Raw genomic sequence first — 27,508 nt, forward strand, 5'->3', positions numbered from 1 at the left:
GTAATATTGATTACCGATATTCTGTATTTCTGTGGTACGTACGGAACAATATTATTATTACTATTTATCACAAGATATTACATCTATTATGTGATAATAGTATAATACCATTATATAACCACAGAACAATAGAATAACTATATATATAACAATAGATATAACCACTATCCTGTTAAACAACATACTGCTACCTCAAAAGCTACACAGGCCACATCTTTTCATTTATTTTTAAATAATTGGAAGGGAATTATTACGTATTTTTATAACTAATATATTTTATTAATAGTATTATGTCTACGTAATTTCATAATATTATAATATTTTTTCAATTACATATTGGCCTTTTTTTTTGTGTGTGTGTGTGTGTGTAGTTAGTTTCTATGTTATCCATAAATATGCCATTCTAATATTCTATATTATTTCTCGTTACTGCTGTAATTGGATATAAGGCCGCAGGCATGGATTAACGTATAGGCAAATGCCTTCTTTGCCTATACGTTAATTCATGCCTGCGGCCTTATTTCCAATTACAGCAGTATTGAACTTTAAATTACTAATAAACAATAAGCTATTAGCTGTTAGTATTTTTAAATTTGATTAAAATCATTTTATTATAATTTATAATTATACATATATCATATATGATATATGACAATTAATCATTTAATAGTTGTATGTAATCAACATCTTTAAAAATAATCAACTATGAAACATTAAATAAAACAAATTACTTGTCAATAAGATTATTTTTATGTATCAAAGTAACAAATAATATAACAAATTTAAAAAAAATGCATAACTGTTAATATCCCCCCTTCCCATTATTTTTTCATCATATTTGAACTCTAATTTATTTTTGTGCACTGTATTGATTTTACAATGATGTGATTTTTTTTTTTTTTGTGTGCCTGTGTACAGCATAACTATTTGAAATAATTCTTCAATTTCAAACTTTGGGGATGGTTTCCGATGTAAAAGTGAATATCCTTGGTACATTATAGAGGTCAAAAGTAAACATTTTTCAACAGTTTTCAAAAAAATCGAGAAAAACAAAAATAAATGAAAGAAAAACGGGAATTTTGATGCAAAACCAGTTTTCGACCAAATCGATTTTTTTATATGGTTGTAATTCAAAAACTAATCACTATAAATACTTGAAATTTTCACCAAATGTTTATGTTAGTGTTATCTATATACAGTTTAATTTTCAAAAATGTTTGACTTTTTTTGAGATATTTATAGACAACTGAAATATTCGATTTTTATAAGAATTTTTTTTTGAAGTGTCGGTATTGAAAATTTAATGCAAGGTTCCTTATGAGTTGTTCTTATTGTAGCTAAAATAAATTAAAAATCGTTAGTCACAATTATTTTTTATAAGCATTCAAAGTTTGAATTTTGACATAATACGTAAAAATTACGGCAATGTTCAAATCATCTTAGATAGAAATTCATAAAAGTTTTTCTTTTTAGATCTAAGATTTGAAAATTAAATACAAGGCTCCTAACATATTTTTACAATAGCAGTTGAAAAATAAAAGAAATGCAGGGTGTCCCACAGAGATCTGACATTCTGACAAATGAAATAACTTTTGTTCTAATCAATATTTAAAAAAAAAAATTTTAAATATAATTCATAGACACTTGTGCTACATTTTAAGAATACATTTTTTATTTTTATTTTTTAATACTGAAAATAATAAACTTAAAAATTGATAAAAAAATGTTTTTGAAATATTCAATATACCCAATTTGTAAATCTGATTTTTAGAAAAATTTATATAGTAAAAACATTTATTTAAGTCAAATGGCTGATTTTTTACAATTTTTTTAAATATCAATATTTTCGTTAAGTAAATTACGATCTGTGTTGAAACCTTGTAATTTCAAATAATAATAAAGTTTTTTTAAAATATTTTATAAGAACATTTTTAAATAAGTGCATGTTAAAATCTAATTATTTTTTTATTGTATTTATTTTAATAATATGTGATGTATAAACTATAAATTACTATAATTTACCTAACGAAAATATTGATATTTAAAAAAATTGTAAAAATCAGCCTTTTAACTTAAATAAGTGTTTTTACCATAAACATTTTTCTGAAAATCAAATTTACAAATTGGTTATATTAAATTTTTCGAAAACAAAATTATAAATTTTTAAGTTTTTTATTTTCAGTATTAAAAATAAAAAATAAAAAATGTATTCTTCAAATGTAGGGCAAGTGTCTATGGATTATATTTAAAAGAAATTTTTTTTAAATATTGATTTGAACAAAAGTTATTTCATTTGTCAGAATGTCAAATCTCTTTGGGACACCCTGTATATAGTCATAATTTTTTTTTATAAGCATTCAAAATTTGAATTTTGACAACATTCGTAAAAGTCACGAAAATTCTTAAATTATTTTATGCTAGAAATTCATAAAAAAATTTCCTTTTATACCTAAAAAAAATTCAATTGTGCAAGCCAAGTTCAAATTAATTTAAAATTTTATTTATAATTTATTGGTTTATTAATAACCAGTTAATTAAATTTAAAAATATTATTGTGAATGTTTCAGTAGATATTGTAACTATTTTGTCTATACAATACGCCGTGCAAGTTGCACGGTGCAACATATTAGTTTTCTGCAAAATATGTTAAATAATTTATAACCTACTACATTATTACTCACCGTGGTTTTCCATGAAAATATAAAACCGAGATTATGAGCAATCTCCATGCGTCTGGTTAGACTATTAACTAAACCTTCCTTAAATAATTGTCCAAATCAATTGCAAATTGTTAGTAAGTAAATCTTAACCATAAAGTATATATACATAAGACATAACTAACCTAATAGTTATTCTTGTTACTCAATTCTATATATTTAAATAGCTTTTGTTATTTTTAATGAAAAAATAGTTAAAATACAGAAAATTATATCCAATAATAATCACAATTTTATTATTAGTAGGCTATGTTAGTAACATAATTTCGATTTTTATAAGCTTTTTTTTAAATTTGAAAAACTGAAAAAATGTTTCCTCTGTCAAAAAACTCAAAATTTAATACAAGGGTGGAGGGTTCTCATAAGTAGTTATTAGTGGAAAGTTAAAAAAAAGAGCGTATTTTTAATTTTTACATAATGTTATATATAATTTATGTACTACATATTTTAATTATATATTTTATAGTGTACTTATTATTAGTCATTGCGCAAATAAGTAATAAATAATATGGTAAACATTAAGAATATATTAATTATAAATATGGTATTTAATGTAATATTCTGTTTAAAAATAAAATAAAAATATATTCTTAATATCTATAATATCTAAATTTATGGAAATATCCTATTGTATACCCTATATTTTAGTCTTATGTAAGTGTGTAGAATAGTACCATATAGTAGAATTAGTGGCGGTGTGGCGCATTAGTCGATTGTTTTATGAATATTGATTATTAATCTATTCCTTGTATCTTGAAACAAACCAGTGGTGGCGTCAACTATTTTATTTCATGAGACAAAAGTAACAATCCATTTCTCGATTATGTAACGTAAAGTACCTAATATTTACCCCGGTATGTATGTCGTGTGTGATTATATGACTGTGAATGTGACAACTATGACTATAGTCAATAAAATAAATTATTTAATAAAGTAAAGGGTTATAAGATAATATTTACAATAAAATGCAATAAAAATCTATTATGGACAAATTATAAATTTATTTTCAAAATTTAAAGGATGGATCTAAAATTTGGTCTGGCAGCGAAAATGTGACGTCGAAATGTCAGTTTCTAACCGCTATAGACTCCCATATGCGTACAACTACTTATATAGTTTGTATTTAATATACATAAGTATACATATATATATATATTATTAGGTAAGCCATATAGGTATATAACATGGTACTTGTTGCAATTTGCAAGTATATTCACAGAAAAATCCTAATTTATTCATAATATATTGTAGGTACGTAGTATTATGGACGTTAAACCGGAACGTCGAGTGGACTTTTCGGCGGAAGACTTTCCGCCGAAAAGTTGATTTAATTCTGCAGCTGCAGTGGACCGCTATATGAAAATTTCAAAAAAAATATATTTATATAAATCATTTTCATGTGAGTAATAATATTTTTATTCCGGGATTCCAAACAATGAACTTTTATAATTGTATACCTAAGTATAAAATTATACTCATAGGAACCTGGATGAGAACAAGCTGGAGCATTTGCCACCTCTGGCTTTTCGGAAATTTTTTTTTAAATTGCGAAAGTGCGAAGAAAATTGAAAAATGTTTTTCATTTCTCGCCAATTCCTAACATTGCGCTCCTCCTTTGAAAAATTCCTGTGGGTTCCTATGATTATACTGAATACTTACGTATTAGTGTATTACCAAGTACCTACTATACTTTTCAGTTTAACAATAATATTTTTGAGTTACACTGTGGTCGTCATCCGAGTATCCGATGCGTATGTGTATAATAATAAATATGCACCATGGCCGACTACCATAATGTATTGCCATTTGCCATGTAACACAGAAATACAGAATATCCGGTGACTCTCCGCGAACACTTTTCGGTCACCACCGACTATTATTATTTTAATTTTCTTCCCCTCCTTCGCACGCCACCATCGAAATATCGAAACACCGTTGCAATGATAACAGTACATTTCGCCATGTTTGTTGTTGTATATCTGTTTGATTAGAGCGACTTTTCTGTTTATCATTTTCTGCGCGTACAAGTGACTGCTGAATATTAAAAAAGTGACTCTGTGCGTTTGACTTTTACGCTCGATCTCTGCCATTTTGGCAATTTTCCTGTCGATTTTTCCTCATCGTCGTTGCTTTCCTATAATTAACTATGGTGCCGCCCGTGTTAGTAAAATAATAACGAATCTGGTCGTCCGGGATTCCCCGGAATTGTATACGTCGTCCCCGGAAGATTTCCACAATGGCGCTAATTGACCCCGCGCGATCCAAAGCTTCGAGCCCGTCCGACGACTTCATTGAGTTGTGGACATGAGCTCTGGTGTTGGTTGGACAGCTACCAAGACGATCTTCGTCCTGGGTAAGTGCCGAGTACGGTGTGATTTTTTATTTCAATTTTCAATTTGTGACTTCATATCCATCATAATTGGGTCAAAACGTCGTACTCTCAGATTTTTCATCGTCGATCTCACTGCAGTAATATGGACGAGAAGATCAAACCAGATGACGGTAATTTGGAGCCCGAAGCTCCAACAGTCGTCTCAGAAAAGGGTGTGCTGTTGAGAACCAGTGCTAGAGTGTCAAAAAAATTACGTATGACCCCCGTGTCTACTTCGCCCGGACCCAGTTGCACCAAAATAGGTTTGTAGATTGAGTCCGCATCCTAACTTTGCGCTTGCATATGACTTATATTTGTGTACAATTCACATATCTATTACAGACTCAAATGATGCTCCAGTTTTCAAGTCTTCAAAAATTAAGCGTGAACTTTGGTCAGCTGAGGATACTAATTCTTTTTTTGAAGGCTTAAATGAATTTGGCAAAGATTTTGAATCTATTCAATGGTTTATGGTGAACCGAGCTAAGCGTAAAGGTTCTTGTGAACAAGCTATTAAAAGTAAAGAACAGTTAAGGCACTTTTATTATCGGACATGGCATAAAATTTGCAAATATATTGAATTTCCCAAAGGTAATGACTAATGATTATTAATATTTTTGAGCATTTATTTGATAAATTACTTTTCATATGACTGTATTATTGTAGAAATGCAAAAAGTAGTGCAAGAGCTTTATGGGTTAATTAATTATGGCGAACTCAAACGAAGAGTTGGTTTTTGTAATGATAAAAATTGGTCAAAATTGAATGAAATGATTTATCATGGTTCAACTAAAGTCAGGAGCAAAGGAAAATTGTGGAAAGTTAAAACACCCCATTGTAGAGCATTGAGGAAGCTCAATTGTCTTGAAGGTATTATTTATTTTTTGCCGTCTTTAAAAGTTTTTGTCATATAATTTATATTTTTCAGATACAATTGGAGACTTAAAATTGCCAGGAAAAGTAAGTGTTGAATTAAGGCCTCGAGATATGGATACATGGTCTTTAGTGCAATCACTTGCCATGAACCCTCGTATTAGAGCAACAGTTGAGTTACAAAAACCTTTATCTATGCTTTTGGCATTTTTAGAAAATAGATGGCAAACAGAAAATCGAAAACTTGTATCCTTTTCACCATAGTGTATTTTATACTTATATCGACAATATTTAAGTTGATTCTGTTAAAATTAATTGTCCTTAAACACTTTATTACTAGCGTGAACAAATACACAGAGTTAAAACACTAGAAGTTGATCAAGAATCCAAAAGAATTCTAAGAGTTGCTCCAGCTACTGGTGTTAATATTACTCCTATTAGTGTAAATTTTAGTGATATTGAAAATACAAATGTAAGTTTATTAGCTCATAGAAACACTCATGGAATTTCTAAAGAATCGGTGGATTCGATTCTTCAAAAGGTAACATTGCAATTTTACGATATTTTGTTACTTTTGTATATTAAATATTTTAAATTTGTTCATTATTTATTAAAAGTTTCCTTCAACCAAAGTTCAAAAACCATATGTCAAACGCGTACGCACAGAAACAGTTAATTCAGTATCTGGATCATCTGGGAGTCAAGAAAGTAGTTCAACTACATGTCCATCATCAATGTGTCCTATACCAGATATGAGTTATGATGGTGATAAAGGCTTGGATATTCTAATGGCAAGTCCTCCTAAAAACGATCCAGTTATTTCATCACACGACCAAGAAAAAGAGAAAAAAGAAGAATTTATTGCAAGAGTCAAACAAGGGTGGACATTGGCCAATGTTGAATCTATTAAAATTGGGGAACTTTATCTCATAGTAATATTATTTTCTGAGCATTTAAAAGAAGACGTGTACTTTATTTTTATATAAATATGTTTGTCTTTTTTTTTGTAGTGTGGTGGTGAATCTAAAATTCAACTTGAGTATTGGTTTGAAGATTGTGTAGAAGCTACCAGTCAAAATCGAATATCCCAATCGCTCAATAAACTCATTTCTATTGCTCAGTATAATTTAACTTCTTCTAAAGTATGTCTAGATTCTTAAATATTTACATTGAATCATTATTTTACAATTAAGTAAGTATCGGCCTAATTTTATGTAAAACTTTTAGGGCTGTTCATGTGGTTCTGTGAACAATAAACCACATAGTTTGCCAAGACAGACAGAGGTAAATTTGGATATAGATTGAATTGTGGTAATTTTATAAAATAATATTTATAAATATGGCCATGTATGTAATTTTAGATTAAAACAGAGGTGGATCAGAATCAGCGTACTGCATACTCATTAGTCAGTGGCTGTAAAGTTATGGTTAACCCATCATCAGTATTTAGACGACCTTTGCAGCCAAAACCTTTGCATTCAACTGGTTCATTCAAAGCTCAACTTGATGTAAGATTATTTATGTACAGTTTCAGTTTTGAATTTAAATTTTAAATTTGAATGTATGTAATATTTCTTACATAGTTATTAATGATTAAACACTTATACCTTTTTTCTGTAGAAATTGCAACCAAGGTATTGTAATCGAACAGGTCGTCCGAGTAATAAACATGTAGGAATTGTTCAAAAACTTTTGCCTCTCCAACCAAAGACCAGTTTAACTATTGTGCAAACATCTAACTTCAGGCCTATTGTACCAGCGATTAGTTCTGAGCAGAATCAGATCATGACCGGCGAAAAATGTGATGTTAACCAAGCAGATCAAACATCACTTTCACCAAAAAGTTAGTACAATAAATCCTAACAACTAATCCTAAAGGAAAATAAGTATGTTATTAGTTTTTTAAATAATATGTAATATGAAGTTTAATTTCCCATCTTAAAAATTCACCTTCCCTCAACTAATCAGTACACAAAGGCTAAAAGCTACCTTCTAAAATCTTTATAATAGATGGATAGAAAACAAATAACTAAAACTTTTTGTTCAAACTGTTAAACAATAAAAATAATATTTAATATTTCTTCAGTCGTATTATGAATTAGAATTCCCAGGTCCATCACAGACAAAATATGTAGTTGACCAAAAATTACATAACATATTAATCACATGAACTCTTGAAAATATAAAGTCATGGCGTTAGATATTCTATTAATCAACCTTGAAACCTTTTAAATTAAGAGGTGTTATGTTAAAGACTAAATATTAATTTATTTTTATTGATATAAATGGGGGGGAGGCTATAACTTACTCTATAATCGATGCTATCCACCAACTTTAAACCAAATCATCTATTTCTTCAATGTACATTAATTTTAACTTATTTTGAACTAGCATTTTTGATTAATTATTTATTATTTTAAATGTATGATATACCGAAATGAATTGTACCTGTTGAATTTGTATTATTTTTCTAGTATTACTTCACAATTTTGCCATTTTATTTTAAAATTTACTGTTAGTATAAATAATTTATATTAAAAATATAAATATAATCTTATTTATTTATATACCTACATTAATATGTTTAAGTTAAGTTAAGATTAATTAATAATAATTAAAATTTTCTTTCAGAAGAGTGGGAACCCTCTGATGAAGACATTCCGGATGATGTTAGTATCACATCATCAGCGATAAACAGATTAATGGATATAGCGTTGCCGCCGATGAATGAACTCTCAGCTCCAAATTTTTCTGGTCTTTTATCAAATTGTAGTAGTTCAACATCAACTATTAGCTTAACAACACCATCCACTAGTCCTTCTAGACTTTTGAAAGACGATAGCAATCAGTGGCTAAATCCAGATGTATGTAAAACTGTTATTATTTAAAATATTACTAATACAGCGTTTCTTAAACTGGGTTCCGCGAAGCTTAAGTAATTTTTTTTAAATTTTCAAGAAAATTACTTTAAAGTATCCACTATAGAAAAAATAACTGTTTTTTAAATAATAATGTATAATACATATGGAATAATCTATCAGCTAACTTTATATTTAATAATTTGTACTTCTACTTACAGTAGAAGCTCTCTAATCTGTCACCTTTGGGACTGGGATTGTGGTCGGAACCCGAAAATGGTCGGATTATCAGAATATACAGAAAATTGTTATTTACATATTACATACAAGATTATATTAGATATTTATTATATTTTACATTACTTAGAAAAAAAGTCAGTTATAGATTTTTATTCAGCAAATGACATTCTATACTAAGCTAAGACTAATAAGGGAAATTTTAAACTATAAAACAATTAATTTTATTTATCTACTATAAATTGGAAAATCCAAATTGTATTTTTAAATTACATACTTAGTATTCATATCGATAATACTATGGTCGGATCAACCAGAGCTGCGGACCAGTTGAGGGCGGACGAGACGGGTGCTGCCGTAGTATTATAATTCATTAGCAAATAATTCTAATAAAAAGTAGGGGTTCCACGATAGAAGTAGACATCAAAAAGGGTTCCACGAATAAAAAAGTTTAAAAAATGCTGGGGACTAATACATCATTATGTATTATTTTGTATAATTATGACTAAGATTACTTGGTTTTCATTATCTAAATACAGTTTTTAATTTCAGATGGACTTTTCATTAAGTAGTTTCTTAGGTCACCTTGATAAAGAACAAATAGCTGAATCAACAAGGAATGATAATCAAAAAGTTATTTCAAATGATGTAAGTATAATACTAATATTAAAAGTGATTTTAAATTCTATTCTACTTATGTTTTTAAATATTTTCACATAATAACATGATTAAATAGTTAGGTATGATTACATCTTTACTGATACACACATGTCACATTCCTCTTCAGGCCCAGAAAAAATTTCTCAGTTTTCATCTATTATGTTGGGTCGACACTCGACGCTAAAATACTAAATGATTATTCATTTTTTACACTTTTATAGTACATCATTAATTTATAATTGTTGGTTAATGATTTATTGAATTCTTTTTTCTTATGAATTATTGACTTAACATATTAACTTGTAATATCACATATTATTAAATATTAGCACCAAAATTATAACAACAGTTGTCTGAAATTTTGGACCTCCTTGGTACCTGCCATGTGCTTTGTAATAAATCACTGTTAATTGGCGACTTATTTATTTCTCGTTTTCAATGGCCACCCAAGCTGCAACCTGTATTGTTATTTGAAGAGTAAATTTAGACGGAATAGAAAATAGTTGATTAAGCTTATTCCATCAAGTGTCACTCATACACCACTAACCATTGAACTGTCATTATTATGTCATTCATTTGTTTTTAAATGTTAAATAGAGAATAATTTACATTTGACCAATATGACTTACAAAAAATTTAATACATTTTTTTTTTTGTAAATTTGATTTGGTCTAAAGATCCAGCCAGTCTGGGGAATCTTCCTGTTTAATCTTTCATCAGATCTGTTGATTTCTCAAACGAGCGCTTTGAACAGTAAAAAATAAATATTTGTTTTAATAGGTGGAAGCCCAATTTCAGTGTCTTATGAGTGAGAATAGTGTTGATTATACTGCTAAGTTTGCAGATTTAGCAGCACAAGTGGCTGCAAGCAATAACAACTGCCAGTAACTTTCATTATTATTTTTAACTATTATATATATATATATTGAATTATAATTTAATATTTAAAATATTTTGTTATTTAATAAAATATTACATTTTTTTTTTTTTGACGTTATTTACAATATAAAATATGAATGTTTATTGTTTTATTTATATTATTTAATATCTTTATGTTATACAACTACATAATGTTGTTAATATTTTTTTAACTTACTATATGTTGACAAAATAAAGTTGTGTTTTTTGTAATATAATATTTAAACAAATTTGACTACATTTTTAATTTTTATTTTTAAAACAGTTATGACTATAGGTACATGTTATTTTAAGGTTTAATTATTCAGTACAATTATGATAATTACTTATAAACTACAATAATATGTTATTAAAAAGTAGGTAAATGTTATTGAAGCCTACAAGTAACACGTTAAATAAACACATTTTAACCAAGAGCCAAACACAATTATACTAGGTAATTGGATATTCTTAAAATATATTATTTTAGTAATAATTTTGGTAAATAAAATGTAGATGCGTTCATGACACAATTGCTGTAAAATAAAGAAATTAGATTTTTGAAAAAAAATTTTATTTATTAGTTCATAAATGGTGCATATTAATAACAATAATAATGATTAGGTTGTAAAAAGCAAGACAATTAGGTAAAGAAAAAGGATATTTATTGTTAGTGAATTATTAATTCGGTTCATAATAATGTATTTTTCATTCAAAACTTCTGATTACTTAATATAATTCATCATGGACATTTATTATAGTGAAATCTTACAGATTGTGTAAAATATAATAATTATAGTAAAATGTTATTTTAGTAGTAATTTCCCAAACAATTAAAATTCTATTTATTCAAAAATATAATTTATTAATAAATTTTATAACTTTATTTTGATAGTTATTTAAAATAATAAAGCTAGAAACTTAGAAAATATGTTATGTATTATTTTCATGCTTATTTTATACACTAAAAGTTAAAATGTTTATAATTTTCCTATAAAAAATATTTATTTTTAAAAATACAGAATGTAATAATTTGCAATTCAAAAATTAAAAACATATTTATTAATTTTATAACTGAGTTGGTATACTCTGGCTATGAAAGAACTCTTATAGCAGCTAAAACTAAAACTCATCTGTTGATCTGTTTTCACTGATTCCTACCAGTTTACCTGTATGAGCACCATCATGAAAGCATTATGGTATTCACATACTGTGTCGTGTGATAGGAAAATATTAAACCTAAAGTTGGTGGCCATAAATGATGTTCTCTCATGGCTCAGAGTATAGTGAATATCTTGTAAATAATTATACGATTAATAGAAATTTACTTTTTATAATGTGTTAGAAAGCAACAAAACACAATCAAATTATCATATATCTATTTTATCACCTCGAAGTTACGAATATTTTGATTAAAAAATTAGGAATGTGTAAGTTTTGATAAATTTATTAAACAAATTGTGCCAATAATAAAAAAAAAAAAAATTATATAATATCATCATAAACATTAAAATAGCAATAACAGAACAAAATAGAATAATGAAAGATTTATGTTATTTATAAACAGTAGCAAAACGACCCTCACTCAATATATTCCTTAACTACTGAAGATTAATAATAATTTCGTCAATATGTTTTTCAAATTTCAGTCGATATATATTAATGAACTGCAGACAAATTTCTCAAATCAATTTTAACTACTAGTCGTCTACATTACAAGTAATATGGACTAGATATATTATTATTCTTGTAATACAATTCAATATGTGAAAGCTTATTTGTATTTATCAAAATTATTAATTAAAGCAAGTGAGAAATGATAAGAGCTAGAACCCATTTTAGACAATTATCGAGTATCATTTAATAATGCTGCCAAATTGCTGACATGGTAGTTGGTACTAATATAAATTATGAATTTTTGTAAAAGCTTATTTGTTTAACAAACATTTAGTCAACCAATTGGAGTAGGGAATTAACGGTAAGATCTTTGTTACCATTGTTGGTTTCAAAAACAGTTTTTACTGTTTCTTTATCCATATTTGGAAACATGTCTTGAATCTATAAAAGAAAATAATGTTTAATATTAAAATTTTTTGAATTGTATAATTAATTTACTTGTTTCAAGTCTTCTGCACTAAGAGTTGGCACTTGTGGGGCTGAAGGTTGAATGTAAATAGGAGTTAAACTGGCACTTGAATTACTGAATTTTGGCATTTGTGGTAGCATCATAACTGAACTTGTCAAGCCCAAACTAGTTGGAGTCTAAAATTCAACAGCAATATATAGTTAATATAATATTAGGTAACTACAAAATTGTAATTTTCATCAAAAAAATTGAATACATACTCCAAAACTTAAAATTATATTTATGGTTCCTTCATTATTTGGTCCTTGTTTACCCGTTAGATCGTACCACTGTTCGATTGTGACCCCTTTATAAATTTGATTAGGAATTGGTATTGTTGTCCAAGCAATAAGTTCATCCATTTTGAAAGAACATTCATCAAATATTTCTACATGAATTTGATTAACACCCTCTTGTGGAAGTCTAAAAATTTTCAATCTTTATTTATAATATATTCAAAATTTAAGCACTATTTTAAATTACGTTTGAACAATTTTATGCCACTTAGGGGTTTTACCGCCATTAGGATCTGTTTGTGTTTCATATACACAATGTCCAACTCTGAGCCGTACATATGGATCCATTCTAGTTAATCCATAGTTTTTGACTAGCCGTGCTTGTACTATTGTAATATTCAATCTATTTCTATCACGGTCTCCATTGCCACAAGTCAATGCTTGTTGTAGAGCCATAGCAGCTTGCTGGTCTGCAGCTTCTTGTTGCAATCTATTAGTAGAATCATCTGATGAAATGACGTCTAGGCGTAAGAAGTCTTTAGGTAAATCACCAACATACACCTGCAAATGATATTAATGTTTTTAATTTTAATTATTTTGATAAAGATTATAAGTTACTGTTAGTTTTGTTTTTTATGTTAAAACTTATAACATAATTTAAAATAACACTGCATAATATATACACAAAACCGATTTCATTATGTGTCTATATTACCTATCTTCCTAAGCTATTATGTGCTTATGTATAGTAGTGCAGAAACCAATTAAATATATTTTACAGGTATTCTGTAGGTAATTATTATTTTTGATAATTTGTAATAAGTTAAATAGCACATGAATGAACAAGAATGAATATTTTCATCATGTGTACATAGTTTATAAATAATAATAATAAAGATACAAAGATTTTGATGAAAGAGAATAAGTTATTACTTATTATTTATTATTTATCATGTTAGATTATTAGTTATAATTATTTATTATTGAAGAATGAATATAAGTACCATAGATACATTGTTTACTCAAAAAAAAATAGTTTTGTAAATGACACACTCTTGAATAAACCAATTTGAATAGTACATATCTATTATAAAATCAAGTATAACGTATAAAGTTACGTAAGCTGTATTAATATTATACTAAAATTATACATTTAAATCAATACCTAAATAACACCACCCTTGAAATAATCTAATAACTTTAAAACTATAATCTAATTAGGGTTATTGAAAAGAAATAATTATTTCAGAAATTTGCAAGGCTAAATAGGTTTAAAATTATCCTGCATCAGAATAATGGAACATGTAAATGATGTAGTTACAAAATCTCTGTTTTTTCTCACCTTTGTTAATGCCTATCAAATTTCTAAATAATATTAACAAATTTTATACCTAATACCTACATTTAAATATAACAAATACGGACTTTTATTAGAAATTTGGATAAAGTTAAGTATAGGTACAACAATATTTATTTTTATTTTCATTTTTCTTGTATTCAGAACAGTACAACTGAATGCACAGAATAATATTATTCTTGTATCCGCTATAATTAATATAGGTATGAAGCTAAATAAAATAGAAGGAAAGGTTAAAAATTGAATGGATATAATATACATTCCAATTAGCTAAAAGCAACTACAAAATATAAAAAATAGAATAATATTTGAAAGTAAATGTTAATAGTAATAAAAGCCTAAAAAAGTTATATAATGTATTGTATTAATAGATGTTAATTTACCCTTTTTCGTCTCTCATCGTTCACCCTTGTAGTTACCGATTCCATAGTTTATAATTTGTAACACAACACGAACACGTATTAATTTTTCATAGCACACTATTGAAATAAAAATGTACACAAATGTTCATTTGATGTTTGTATAATGATCTTCTGTTTGTTTTTGTCGACACTAAATTCACAATTGCGTATTTGAGTCTATTAAGTTAGTGTTGCTAAAAAATACATACACACAGGTTGAGTGTGATATTAATGATAATATTAGTCAAACTAATGAGTAATAACTATATATGTTATCCTTATCACTTGATCATATTTAATTACCTTTCGTACTTCTATGATCTGCACCCAATCATAATATAGAAAATACTATACTATAATATTATAATATACAATGATTAGAAATTACATCATAACATTTAAATATTTTCTATGATAAGAATATTATTCATTGAATTTTGTCTTTCAATTTTCTAGTATTTATTCTGGTATGATAACATTATCTTTTTTACGACAGCTGTTTAAGAGGACGTTTCACCCGCATGTGTTGTCTCCGTCTTACAAGTGCGTAACATTGCAAAAACTGTTTCGCGCGGGAAAGAACCGAGAATGATACAGTTATAACTAAGAAATGAAATTTTCATCACATAAAAAGGAGAATTTTGTCTGTGCAATATCGTTTTTATTTTTTCGATATCAGAACTACAAAAAAAGTTATTCGTGCTTAAAAAACGCAAAATTAATGTATTATAAAACAATAAGAATTTTTTTTGTATAAGTGATATCGAAAAAATAAAAACGATATTGCACAGAAAAAAATCTCCTTTTTATGTGATGAAAATTTCGTTTCTTAGTTATAATTGTATCTTTCTCGGTTCTTTCCCGCGCAAAACAGTTTTTGCAATGTTACGCACTTGTAAGACGGAGACAACACATGCGGGTGAAACGTCCTCTTAACATATAATAAAAGAAGTGTTTACAGGAATACACCGCTTGTGGTGTGCATGCGCAATATGGTATCGTCCGCATCATAGACCTATTATTAATCACGGCTGTAGACTCAACTTTATTTTATCCACTATACATTTCAAGAAGTAGATAAAACAAACCGTGACAATACTTGAGTGTAGGTATTTCCAATTCATTGCAATAAGACATTCTAATGTTCGGGGACACACATATTTTTTATACTTTTGCATCCCCTTACTATTTTTTTTTTCCAATTCACACTTTTTACACGTTGTACACTTTTATACTTATAGTTATTTAACAAAAAGTTATCATAATTTAAATTGGATGATATTTATTTCTCATTAACAACTTAAATATTTTTAATATTTTTGGGGGGAGTATCTACAGTTTCAAAGCAAACTTCCAACAATTAAAATTAAAATACAAATTTACATAAACAAATTATTAGGTGATATATTTATTTCATAGTACAAAATCTAATTATCGAGGTTTGTATTGAGGATTATTTTGGATTGAGGTGGGGATTATGGATCGGACATTTTTTTTCAAATAGAATGTTTGTTAAATATAGTGTTAGGTAAATTTTTTTGTCGGACACCAATGTATTACAACAAGTTAAGAACGATGGTGCGAAAATGAATTGCCAAAAATCATTATTTTTTATGGTATAGCCTCTATAAGTTCTCTATTTTCGGTGTCTTGCGCGCACGTACAAGACAGTACACAACGCTTATAGTTTACAGCACTAAGGTATAACGAATTTTAAATTTCTATTTTTTTTAAATTGGTAAATCAACGTTTTAAATGTTATGGTGCAATAATCATAGTAGTTTATTTACATAACAAGTCTGAGGAATGTTTTAGATGTTAATTGTCCGAGCGAGCGAGGGACCACGCCGGGGTGTATATGACAATACCAAAATTTCAATTACCTAGCTATAACTTTAAACTAAGGTCTAAGGCTGTCCGCCAAATTAACACTTCCCCACTGTTTTCAGCATGTTTAACTACATAGGTACGGAAAAAAAATTGAAAAATACATGGACGCCAAACTAGCTGGGTCGTGGTCGTGGTAGTTGTATTCATAACATTTTATATGCAGAACATTATAATATTGTAGTTGTAGTATTTTACATTGTACATTAGAAGCATTAATTCGGAGCATTATTTTATCGTAATAGTATAAATGTATAATCATAGAATATTCTATGGTATAATATCGGACTAGTATTGTTATCTGTAAATTTTTATAATATTCGGAGTAATAATTGTTCGGAGCATATAAGACCATGGTACAATACTTGGTAATTTTACCAAGTTTGAATGTTTTAGCATTAACCCTACAATGCATGATTTTTTTTTTATTTTTAAAAAAATTGTTTTTGGATAATACTAAAGCTATAGAATACGTAAAAAATAATTAAAAAAATCTATTTTGATTTCAAGTGTTGAAAAAGTCGAAAAAGTTGGTTGTTGCTATACTCGTAGAGCAGGGATGGTAGTATAGAGCAACATTATGCATTTGGAACTACGAAAAATAAAAACATTTTTTTTTCATTTATTATATTTAAAATGTGTTAACATATTACATGTTTTTACAAGTTTATTAATACAATTTTGAAATTTTGAAAACTTTAATTTGTCTAAAATGTTGTCATATTATAATAGATATACCTAAAATTTGTCAAATTTATACACATTTAAATTATTACATAGTTAAATTACTCAATATTATTAGGTAGTATGATATTTTTTAAAGCAAGTTTTTCCTTTTCCATTACATAATCCAACTTGACATTCTTCACACGCTTGCCATGTATATCCCTTGCAACCTGGCATTTTACAACGACTCCTCGTTGGTGCATCGATCGGCCAGTGATCAATGCGATCCATGCGTAGATCTTGATTTGGTGGTTTCGAAGCATTCAGCTTCTTGGATTTTTGTATTAGTGCATTCTCTATGGTATTTGATGGCCTTCCTCTAGTGAAAGTTGACTGACCAACTTTGCACAAAGATATGGCTAAATCTTCTTTAAACGCAGCTAATGTCATAGGTTTTTCAACGTTGCCTCTAGTTTTATTTTTTTGAGCAATTATTCGCTTATGTAACAGACATGAATTGACAACAGTCACATCAAGTAAATGATAGAAAATCCTTAAATACTATTTACGACTTCTTATTTTAATTTTCTGTCGTCCTAACAAGCTATCCAATAGGTCTACTCCTCCCATGTGTTTATTATACAGACTTACAATATGTGGACAGTGTATTTCAATGGATTTATTTTCCGTTTTTGAAAATCTTTTTACTTTATACATAGGATCGATTTCCACAAATGTAGATAGTAAAGTTACCACCTTGTTATCATGTTATCACGTACCCCTGGTATAACACATAGAGTATTACTCTATGGTATAACATCACAGACTCTTATCAGTTACTAATTGGTGAGTATCCAATACATAGATAATATTATCTATGATGCAATACCGCAATTGCACAATTTGCATGTGCACCATGGGCTGTGTATTCCTGTATTTAAACGCTCCTATCTTAAATCGTGGCTAATAGCTATAGGTAATAAAATATAATATGGTTCGATGAAATTAATTACGGAACTGTATAACATGTTCCACAATTTTTCGTTCCAATAGATATTTGTTCCAAAAACTTTTGTCCCAACAACTTATTGGAACAAATTACCGTCCGATCAAGTGTTAGTAGTTGCATGCACTGATTGCCGAAATAAACAGAATGCAAACAACTTAACCTCAACAATATCAATCAGTTTTTCTCTCCTTCAGTCCTTCCCGAAAACGTGTTCATTTTATATTTCTTTTGGAGAAATTATTGTACTGAATTCAACCAATTTAGCAATATTTTGCTAATTTTATTAAAATTAATTGTTTTATCAATACACTAGTTCAAAATGTCTGATGTTGAAGATGCCGTAGAGGTTGGTGAACACGGAGAAATGTACAACCTTTTGAAAGAAGTGTTAAAAAATGCCCAGGTGAACGGCAGCCTTTTACATGGAATACATGAGGGTACCAAAGCTCTGGAGAAGAAACAGGGTAAATGTTTAACTAGCTTGTTGACCTATTTTATTATTGTGAGTTTCATGTTTTTGGTTTTTGTTTACAGGAGTGTTATGCGTATTGGCCAACAACTGCGAGGAAGCCATGTACAAGAAATTAGTCACTGGATTATGCGCCGAAAACAGTACTCCTCTGATTGAGGTAGACAGCAACAAAACTTTAGGGGAATGGAGCGGTCTGTGTAAGTACGACAACAACGGTCAAGCCAGGAAAGTGGTAGGATGTTCATGCGTGGTTGTCAAACATTTCGGAGATGACACACAAGAATTGGACACTTTGTTAGAGATTTTGAAGAAAAAGAATTTTGCGTAGATTAATAAAACCAAATCTTTTTAATTTAAATGTTAAACTTGTGTTTTTCTTTGCACTTGATAATTGAGAATATCAGGATGACATTGATTGCCATATATCATCTATACATATTAATATGTACTTAAATGTCATTCAAATTCTTGACTTCGTTGCTTTTTAATTTGAGTTTGTTTTATACTAAATAACAAAGATAAAGTGTCATTCTTGTATCCAGTTTACTTGGTACAGTATTTCATATTTACACTTGCTACATTTGATTATGGCGATACTAACATAACCAACATATTTTCATAGCATTTAAGATAAATCTATATAACATTATGCATTAGTGACAGTTAGGTCCAGATTTACCATACATAATTCTCACAATGAAATCAAACATAGTCCGTTAGACACATGACATAGTCTGGACAAAATCCTTTGATTATTCCAGAATAATCAATGACTACAGTAGTTGGTACAATAATTACATATAGCTCGAATAACAAATTTTTATAAGTTTTAGTCGTTATTTTTAAGTTAATAAACCCTGATCATTTTATGTTACTATGAGAAATTTGAGTGCATGTTATATCATCAAATAACAATTTTTTTGTGATAGATGTGTTACCATATCCTTTTAAAAGGGATCTTGATGATCAGTGAAGTTATAGTTTATTATAAGGTAGCTCAACTACAAAAATGTACGATAAAATTTAAACATTATTTTGAGTCTAAAAAAAATAACACCTTTTGTCTTTGTTATTGATAATGAAAATTGAAATGATCCTGAGTTAAAGCATTGGTCTGGTCTGGTCCTGTTTATAAATAATATTTTTGACATTTTAATCAATTTTTGATATTCTTTGAGTGTTTAATCCTCAAGATATTTAGACTATATTTTGTTTTCTAAATATTTCATCCATACAACAACAAACTGTTATATGTTATAGTAAACTCATCTAAGTTATATATTTTAATATCATTTTGAAAAATAATTTATTTTAGTGCCTAATTTTTAGGATATTATTATTTTTTTAATGTTAAATGTTAGCACTTTCTATAATCTACATAAAATAAAATATTAAAAATTATATATTTAGGTGTTAAATCTTTTATAATAACTTCAAACAACTGTATTATAAAAATGGCGTAATACAATAAATTAAAAACAATTTTATTTTTAAATTAAAATAAAATAAAAACAGTGTTTACAACAATACATTCAAGCGTTTCAGCTTTTTTTTATATTATATTTAAAAAATATTTGGATTTTTACTTTTTAATGTGCATTCACTCTGAATTTATAAGTTAAACTGTTAAACCCAATGTTTAATACCAGAAACCAATTTTTAATTTTCATTTTCAATGACAATATTTAACGTTCATTTGTTCTAATTGGTTTTTTCCTCTAATGCATATTTTTTTGATTATTAAATCTTAAATTTGATTCAAAATTAAAAGATCATACTTATTATTTTAATGTTCCTGACATATTTATACAAAATATTACTTAAGAATATAATGTAGTACTACCTTTATATACATAAACATCTTAATAAGTTATACTAGGGAGTCTTGATATATGTATACATAATATAATATACCAAGTCTCTTGTCTCTATACCATATTCTCATTTTCAATATGTTTATGTTTAGAGGACACTACACAACTATTTGTTGTCTAAATTTTTTAAGTGCATAACATAGAAAATGTATGATCAGCAGACCACGTTTAATTCCGTTAGTTTAAAAATTTGAGTAAATTGAAGTATTACAAAACTTGAAGGTTAGGACATTATCTGTGTTTTTATGTGGCTTTTTTTTACGATAACTTAGTTTTTAAGTGAGTTATGAACATATTTACTATCATAAAAAAATCACTCTTTCAAATACAGATAATATTTTTACCATTAAGTTTCCTAATAGGCCAGTTTACTCTAGTTTTTCAACTAAAGGAACTAAACGTGATCTGCCAAGCTTAAATTTGCAATGTTATACACTTGTAAGATGGAGAAAACAAATGGTTGTGTAGAGTCCTCTTAAAACGATAAGAAATCCACATTAATTAAACATATACTTTTTTTAACATACAAACTAGTAGCCACTTTCAAGAGATAAGCACGGCTGGTTTTTTTTATTTTGAGTCTTGCTCAACCTTTCCCCGTTCATAATTGTAAATATTGTTGTACTGTACTGTTTACAATTTTTGTTAAAATGTACATTATATGGTTTATTTTGACCGATCCATTTCAAAACCAAGTACCTATAACTATCCAATCAATTATTAACCTGAAATATTTATCTTATGACTGACTGTTGCTGATCTCTAGTAGTCACTGGACTGTTATTAATCACATACACTATTTTTTAACGCAGATTTTAATGAGGAATCCAGAAAACTGTTTAAAATTAAATATAACCTATTTTTGCTCCTACTCATACATTATTAGAATTATTTTGATATATTTTTTTGCTAATTTAATAGTTATTTAACCAAACCATGAAAACATTCCTTATATAAAAAATGTTTTAATGTATATGCAAGTAAGTAGTACCAGGATACTGAGTCTAAACGTTGATACACAGGTCTCGTAGTATTTAATTAATAACAATACTAGATTCTATTAATGACATAAATTATTGATAAATGTAAGGATCTACTTTGTGCATTGTTTTATTTGGAGGAAGTGCCATATTTCATACTCTTTAAATATTAAATAGGTAAATGTTGAAAACTATTTATACTAAAAACTTATTATAACTATTATTTAGTCATATTACCAATACCAATGTAATAGATATTCGAAGATAAATTTATGTTACATAATTATTAATTATTGATTAAGTGTATATTTATGCCTTTATATAGGTAATGATAATTTATACTTATATTAATTTAGATAACTTTAATGAATAAAGTAGTCTTCATAAAGTTCATGGTTACGTGGGCAGGTACTTATGTAGATTGTAAGAAAGAATCCTTACAATGTCTTCATCTATGCTGATTCACAACTGTAAAATAAAGATGATATTAAAATGCTTGATACGAAATACACAAATTATTTTATTATGTGAGACAATATTTCCTATAAAATAAAATATTATATTTGTAAATTGAAACTAGCCCAATCAGTAATATCTATTCAGGTATATTATGAAATACATAATTAGTGATTTTTAAATATCTCCCACCTGCATGTGTTGTAATTGAATTTGTAACCTGTTGTACATTCTTGCTCTTCAACACATTGACATGAACAAGTGTCTGAATTCCATACCTTTTTTCCTTGTTCTTCGCATTCTTCTGAATCATTACAAATGCATTGACATTCTCTGGCATTGTACACTTGATAGGGCTTACAGTCCTAAAGAAAAAAATGTATAAAATATTTTCACTTTTCGCTACTTTTATACTTTTTATTAATTATTGAAAAACATACTTTCTCTTTTACAACACAATCGCATTTACATTTCACATGTTGCTCTACAGTGATAATCTTCTTTTCTTTAAAAGTGAATGTTTCATTATATTGTAGAATGGTGACCTGTGGTAAACATATTTAAGATAAGAGTACAATTAATACAAAATAAACGTTCTAATATTAAATTGATGTATAGAATGTTGTAACTTTCTTCAAAATTGAGCATTTCAACTTCAATCGGTTGACAAGAAACCAAACTGCTACCACAACAACCACCGCATCGCTTCACTCGTGTACAGGGTGGCGAATAGTATAAACTTGGGTTATCATCATCTCTTAGACTAATTGTTTGATTTTCTGTAGTGCAAGTTGCTGCTTTTGGAATTATTTTCGTTGAATCTTTAGATTATACAATGAAATTAAAATAGGGAATATTGGAATATTTAAAAAAATGTGCTGTAATGTAATACTTAATACTATTTGGTAAAATGTATTAATTTTTTTTTATCCATTGATTAATATTCTTAGTCTTATCTGATATTATAATGTATTTCTACTAGATTATACTATATAACAATACAATAATAATAGATCTTACTTTGACCACCATTAGTTTCATACTTCAACACTTCATGAATATTGATATGTGGCATAAACTTCCTAAATAATTCTGAAGCACTGTTAACCTGGTTTAGCTCCATTATAATGTCCAATGGTATCTAAAACGTCAAGACATACAATTTTAATACTGGGTAGTTGGACGATAGATATAGGTAACGAAGGTTATAATAAATGTATTTAAATTAAAAGTGGACGATTATCATTTGTTAATTGTTAGTTATTTACTATGGTAAAATGTAGAAATGTTGTACCATCAGGGAAAATTGAACGAATAAAAAAACCGAACAATTTACGAATTTTTGACAGTCTTTCTCATACATGAATAGTACAAAATAAATACTCTTAGATTTATATTAATTTTACTAACTAGTAATATTTTAATATATTTTTTTTTTTTTTTATTAGTTGTTATTAGTATTGTATTTATTTTTAAATTCATTAAATTATGTTAAATAATCATAAATCATAATGAATTGTAAATTGTTCGTATATTATACCTACTAAATAATAATTATAATAATCAATTCTAATACATTTTATTAAATTGCTTAAGCTTACAAATATTGTATTATTAAAAGCAGTAAGTTGAAGCACGCGACAAGATATTACTTCTTTTATGCTTTTTTATCCGTGATTTTTATATTGATTAATTTATTGGGTCATACTCGGCGCCCGCGGCGGTACATTATTAAGTTTATGGATTGTAAAAAACATTAACCATCTCCGAAAAGAAAAATAATAATTAATAACAAATTGCAAAAAGTTATATTGTGTTTTCCATACAATATTACAATATTATGCTTTAAACTTATAGCATGATATTGACTTATTCAATGGTTCCGTAATAAACTACCACGGAAAGTAGGTAATGTAGTAACAAAAAAAGGGCATTTACTCCGCCGAAGATATTTACGGTTTTAAGTTATGGGTAATGGATTAACAGATACTTTGATAGTCGGTAACCTATCTATATAATAGCTTTCATAAAATATAGTTTAATTGATATTATGATAAATATTAATATCAAACTAACTAATAATAAGTAATTACTTTTGTATAATGTTCATTCTGATGGCTATTTGAATTGATGTTATGCCCGCCACAAGATCTTTCGGATCCATGTTTGTTGATGTTATTGATGTTTTTACTAAACGAATCTTTGGGCAATTTTATCTGATATTTTTTGTCGAAAGTAGCCGTTATTGTGATCAAAAGTAATAGCCAATAAAGTATAAATGTATGGTACATTATGAATCGTGTTTTAATAACTGTGTTATTGCGTGTTTTCTACATTAAATGTAGTTGATTAGGCGGTAGGTAGTAGGTACTGCGGTGGCGGTATAGGTTTCTACTGTAAGAAATCGTATAATAGATCATTATTCATTGTGAGTAGTATACTAGTATGACTAAACAATCAAGCTAGAGATAAGAATGAGTATTTATTGAATTTTTTATTAAAAGTTTAATCGTAACATGTTTACATGCACGTATATATTATATACATATATGTTGTTGACAGTGTATCGATGTAACTATACCTATAGTATTGCCACTGATTTGAAAACCAATGCTAGTAGCTACACATTAATTAGTATGACGTGTGGTTTCCTGTTTTGCTGTCAAAAAAAAATGTGGGATAGTTTTCCCACTTGAATTTTTTTAAAATAAATGTTTGTAATGTTTGCATACCAAAAATCTATCCATTGCCAATGTTGAGTCTGATAAATTAAATATGGGAATGGGATATACTATAATAAGTATGCATAATGTATATCACAATATTATTACGTACCTAACCTAGACTTACCGAGGTCTACCATTATCCATTTTAACCGCCTCCGTGTGGGCCACTCGCTTCCTCCAGAACATGCTTATAAACTTGGTCAAAACGACTCTCCGCTTTGTACCTTACACTCAACCGAAAGTGTCTGTGACAGTGTGACAGCTCTCATTTATTATTCGACTGTCCCTCTTATATACCAAGCGTAAGTCTTTGATCAACTATATTAAGTCTCTAAGCATTCCACCCACTCTCCCTTCTATACTTAATACTAATAAGACTGAAATGGTCATTAAAATAATAATTAACTTTCTATTGGAAGCTGGCTACTTAACTTTATATACTTTTTCTAGTTATCAATCTTTTATTGTTTATATTATATTAAGTCTTTATTTTCTATATATTATATTATATCTGTATTACAATATAATTATAGAGATAATATAATTTTATACTAAGAGCTATTAAAAAAAGAAAAAGAAAAAATAACCATAACATTCAAAATAATTAAATGATTGGTTCTCCTCAATAACCTTTCCGATTCCATACCCATATCAGTAATAAAAGCATAGGTATGGTAAAATTATAGTATTAATAATACAAAATTATAATAGTACAAAATTATTCTCAAATGCCTTAATATATTGATTTTATTTTCCCTTCCCTTCCCTTAAACCGTATACTATTATTTCACAACTGAGTAAATCAATTTGAGCTTATGCGTTGAGATTACATTTTTTTTTTTTTTTTTACGAATGATTGGATAACTCACAAGAATGAGGTGGCTATATATAATAACATTGTTGTTGTGGTTTTCGGTTGTTTTGATTGATACGTGCTGACAACAGCTGTGCCCTAGATATTGCGGCGGCGGCCGCAGTGTTCTCGATGGATCACGGTGGTGGCGGCGCTGGTAGTTGGAAAAAAAATCCCCGCACTAGGAAAAAAAATCCCCAGTGGCATTATACCGGTAGTATTAAATTATTTTATAAATTTTATTATATGAAAAATAAAATAAATATTGTATATTATGTTAAAAATTGTTATTTTATAATAAATTAAATATTACTAAATATGTAAATGTATTATATTATACGCATATAAAATGTATGCCATGATGGATAAACTTTCGACGTTTTGAACAGTATACTCGAAATCGCGATCAAGATGTAATTCCAATTTCCAACTGACCAATTAGTTGTTATTTGTTTCAGTTCCGGTTTAAGATTAGATAGTAGACAACACGCATCCTATAATCGTCGTTAAGAGTGTTTTTCCAATGTAGGTACTCGTACTTTATAGGTATTCAGGTAGGTACACAATTAGAGATAATGAACTTTTTTCGATTGCAATAAATTGATGTTATAGCGATCATATTATATAGTATACGGCTATACTGCAAAGAAACTGCGCTCAGTCATTTGTTGGCACTGAATTAGTTTACTACATAGTGTATCCTTAAAAATGGAATTACTAAAAACACAACGAGGGTATAAAATTGCATATAAAGGCCATATGTATACATTACAAAAAATATGTTTGAATTTTATTCGTTGGCGTTGTTCAAAATTTAGTTCGCTTAAGTGTCCGTGTATTTTAAAAGCGTGCTTAAATATAGATAAACCAACGTTTTTAACTTTAAATGATGACCACGTGCATGAGGGAAATGACAATTTAATTGGTGCAGCTAAAGTGAAACGATTAATGATCGAAAAGGCGAAATCATCACATGCAAACACCTAGTCAAATATATTCGGAAATAGTTGCCAATTGTACTACCAATGTACTCGCAGAATTACCTCGGGAGGACTATTTAAAACGGTCGATTCGAGGTAATTGAAAGAACTATGTACACGAATCCAAAATGATGAAATAAATGTTGAAGACTTCCTAAAAGCGATTGCTCATAACATCAGAAAGCGCTGTAATGACTAGGTAATATTATAATTACATTACTTTTTACGGTACCTAATATACAATATTTATTTATATTACTAATTTTTTATAAAATGACAACTTTTAAAATAATATACAATATTAATATTACTTATATTATATAATTTATAACATACCTAATAGTACGGTACTACTGGGGATTTTTTTTCCTAGTGCGGGGATTTTTTTTCCGCAATTCGCGGCGCTGGCCGCTGACGTCCTTGGCACTCCGCGTCCGCCGTCCGCACACGTTCGGTGTGGCTGGTGTGTGGTGTGTCGTGCAGATACGACGGTCGTCGGTACGTCGGTTACATTCATAGTTGGGCGGCTTTCAGCATTCAGCGTCTGCGACGGCGGCGTTCCAGTTGGTGCTGACGTTTCTGGATTTTTGGATTTTATATGCGACGTTCATACGCCATATTGTATAATACAATATAATATACGCATACACGTACGACGTACTAGAAAAGTAATCTTGAAAAGTTTTCCTGTGTCATTGCATGGTGATTCTTTGAATAATGATTATTCAATGAATTAAAGTAACATAATTTATTGGATTGAATCTTTTAAATTTACTCGGAACATTTCTAGTTTAGCGCCCACGCGAATTTTTCAATTTTTTTTTTTGGACACCTATGCGTTTTAACACGAGTTTAGAACGATATTGCAAAAAT

The 27,508-nt window shown here is 28.1% G+C and overlaps 4 protein-coding genes across 7 annotated transcripts; 2 read left to right on the plus strand and 2 right to left on the minus strand.

The window, feature by feature from the left end:
* Positions 1-4,694: 4,694 nt before the first annotated feature.
* crm (cramped chromatin regulator) lies at positions 4,695-10,864 on the plus strand. 2 transcript variants are annotated; one of them, XM_089228742.1, is made up of 14 exons: positions 4,695-5,070; positions 5,162-5,351; positions 5,431-5,679; positions 5,755-5,958; positions 6,017-6,207; positions 6,302-6,502; positions 6,579-6,893; positions 6,972-7,103; positions 7,189-7,245; positions 7,323-7,469; positions 7,582-7,804; positions 8,596-8,825; positions 9,609-9,704; positions 10,497-10,864. In XM_089228742.1, exons 2-14 carry the CDS (start codon positions 5,192-5,194, stop codon positions 10,602-10,604), a joined length of 2,313 nt encoding a protein of 770 aa, XP_089084868.1. In that variant the 5' UTR covers positions 4,695-5,070; positions 5,162-5,191; the 3' UTR covers positions 10,605-10,864. The 2 variants fall into 2 exon arrangements, with proteins under 2 accessions (XP_089084868.1, XP_089084867.1); XM_089228741.1 differs by having other exon boundaries at positions 4,698-5,070; positions 8,593-8,825.
* A 788-nt stretch (positions 10,865-11,652) lies between these two features.
* Positions 11,653-15,170, minus strand: LOC107162123 (toll-interacting protein-like). 2 transcript variants are annotated; one of them, XM_089228744.1, is made up of 6 exons: positions 15,036-15,170; positions 14,715-14,926; positions 13,222-13,535; positions 12,960-13,161; positions 12,729-12,875; positions 11,653-12,671 (listed from the first exon to the last, which is right to left on the minus strand). In XM_089228744.1, the coding sequence occupies exons 2-6, from the start codon at positions 14,757-14,759 to the stop codon at positions 12,561-12,563; spliced, it is 819 nt and encodes a 272-aa protein (XP_089084870.1). In that variant the 5' UTR covers positions 14,760-14,926; positions 15,036-15,170; the 3' UTR covers positions 11,653-12,560. The 2 variants fall into 2 exon arrangements, with proteins under 2 accessions (XP_089084870.1, XP_089084869.1); XM_089228743.1 differs by lacking the exon at positions 15,036-15,170 and having other exon boundaries at positions 14,715-14,985.
* A 3,298-nt stretch (positions 15,171-18,468) lies between these two features.
* RpS12 (ribosomal protein S12) lies at positions 18,469-19,124 on the plus strand. The gene is made up of 2 exons (XM_015508900.2): positions 18,469-18,758; positions 18,829-19,124. The coding sequence occupies exons 1-2, from the start codon at positions 18,614-18,616 to the stop codon at positions 19,092-19,094; spliced, it is 411 nt and encodes a 136-aa protein (XP_015364386.1). The 5' UTR covers positions 18,469-18,613; the 3' UTR covers positions 19,095-19,124.
* A 2,779-nt stretch (positions 19,125-21,903) lies between these two features.
* On the minus strand, positions 21,904-25,690 carry LOC107162126 (vascular endothelial growth factor A-A-like). Of its 2 annotated transcripts, XM_089228503.1 has the most exons (7): positions 25,672-25,690; positions 24,170-24,470; positions 23,097-23,217; positions 22,709-22,897; positions 22,517-22,620; positions 22,269-22,441; positions 21,904-22,088 (listed from the first exon to the last, which is right to left on the minus strand). In XM_089228503.1, the coding sequence occupies exons 2-7, from the start codon at positions 24,365-24,367 to the stop codon at positions 22,073-22,075; spliced, it is 801 nt and encodes a 266-aa protein (XP_089084629.1). In that variant the 5' UTR covers positions 24,368-24,470; positions 25,672-25,690; the 3' UTR covers positions 21,904-22,072. The 2 variants fall into 2 exon arrangements, with proteins under 2 accessions (XP_089084629.1, XP_089084628.1); XM_089228502.1 differs by lacking the exon at positions 25,672-25,690 and having other exon boundaries at positions 24,170-24,503.
* Positions 25,691-27,508: the final 1,818 nt, after the last annotated feature.

This window comes from Diuraphis noxia, unplaced genomic scaffold (genome assembly GCF_037042655.1).
Source record: "Diuraphis noxia isolate RWA-SAM2 unplaced genomic scaffold, SU_Dnox_SAM2 contig0005, whole genome shotgun sequence".
In the NCBI taxonomy this organism is placed as follows: domain Eukaryota; kingdom Metazoa; phylum Arthropoda; class Insecta; order Hemiptera; family Aphididae; genus Diuraphis; species Diuraphis noxia.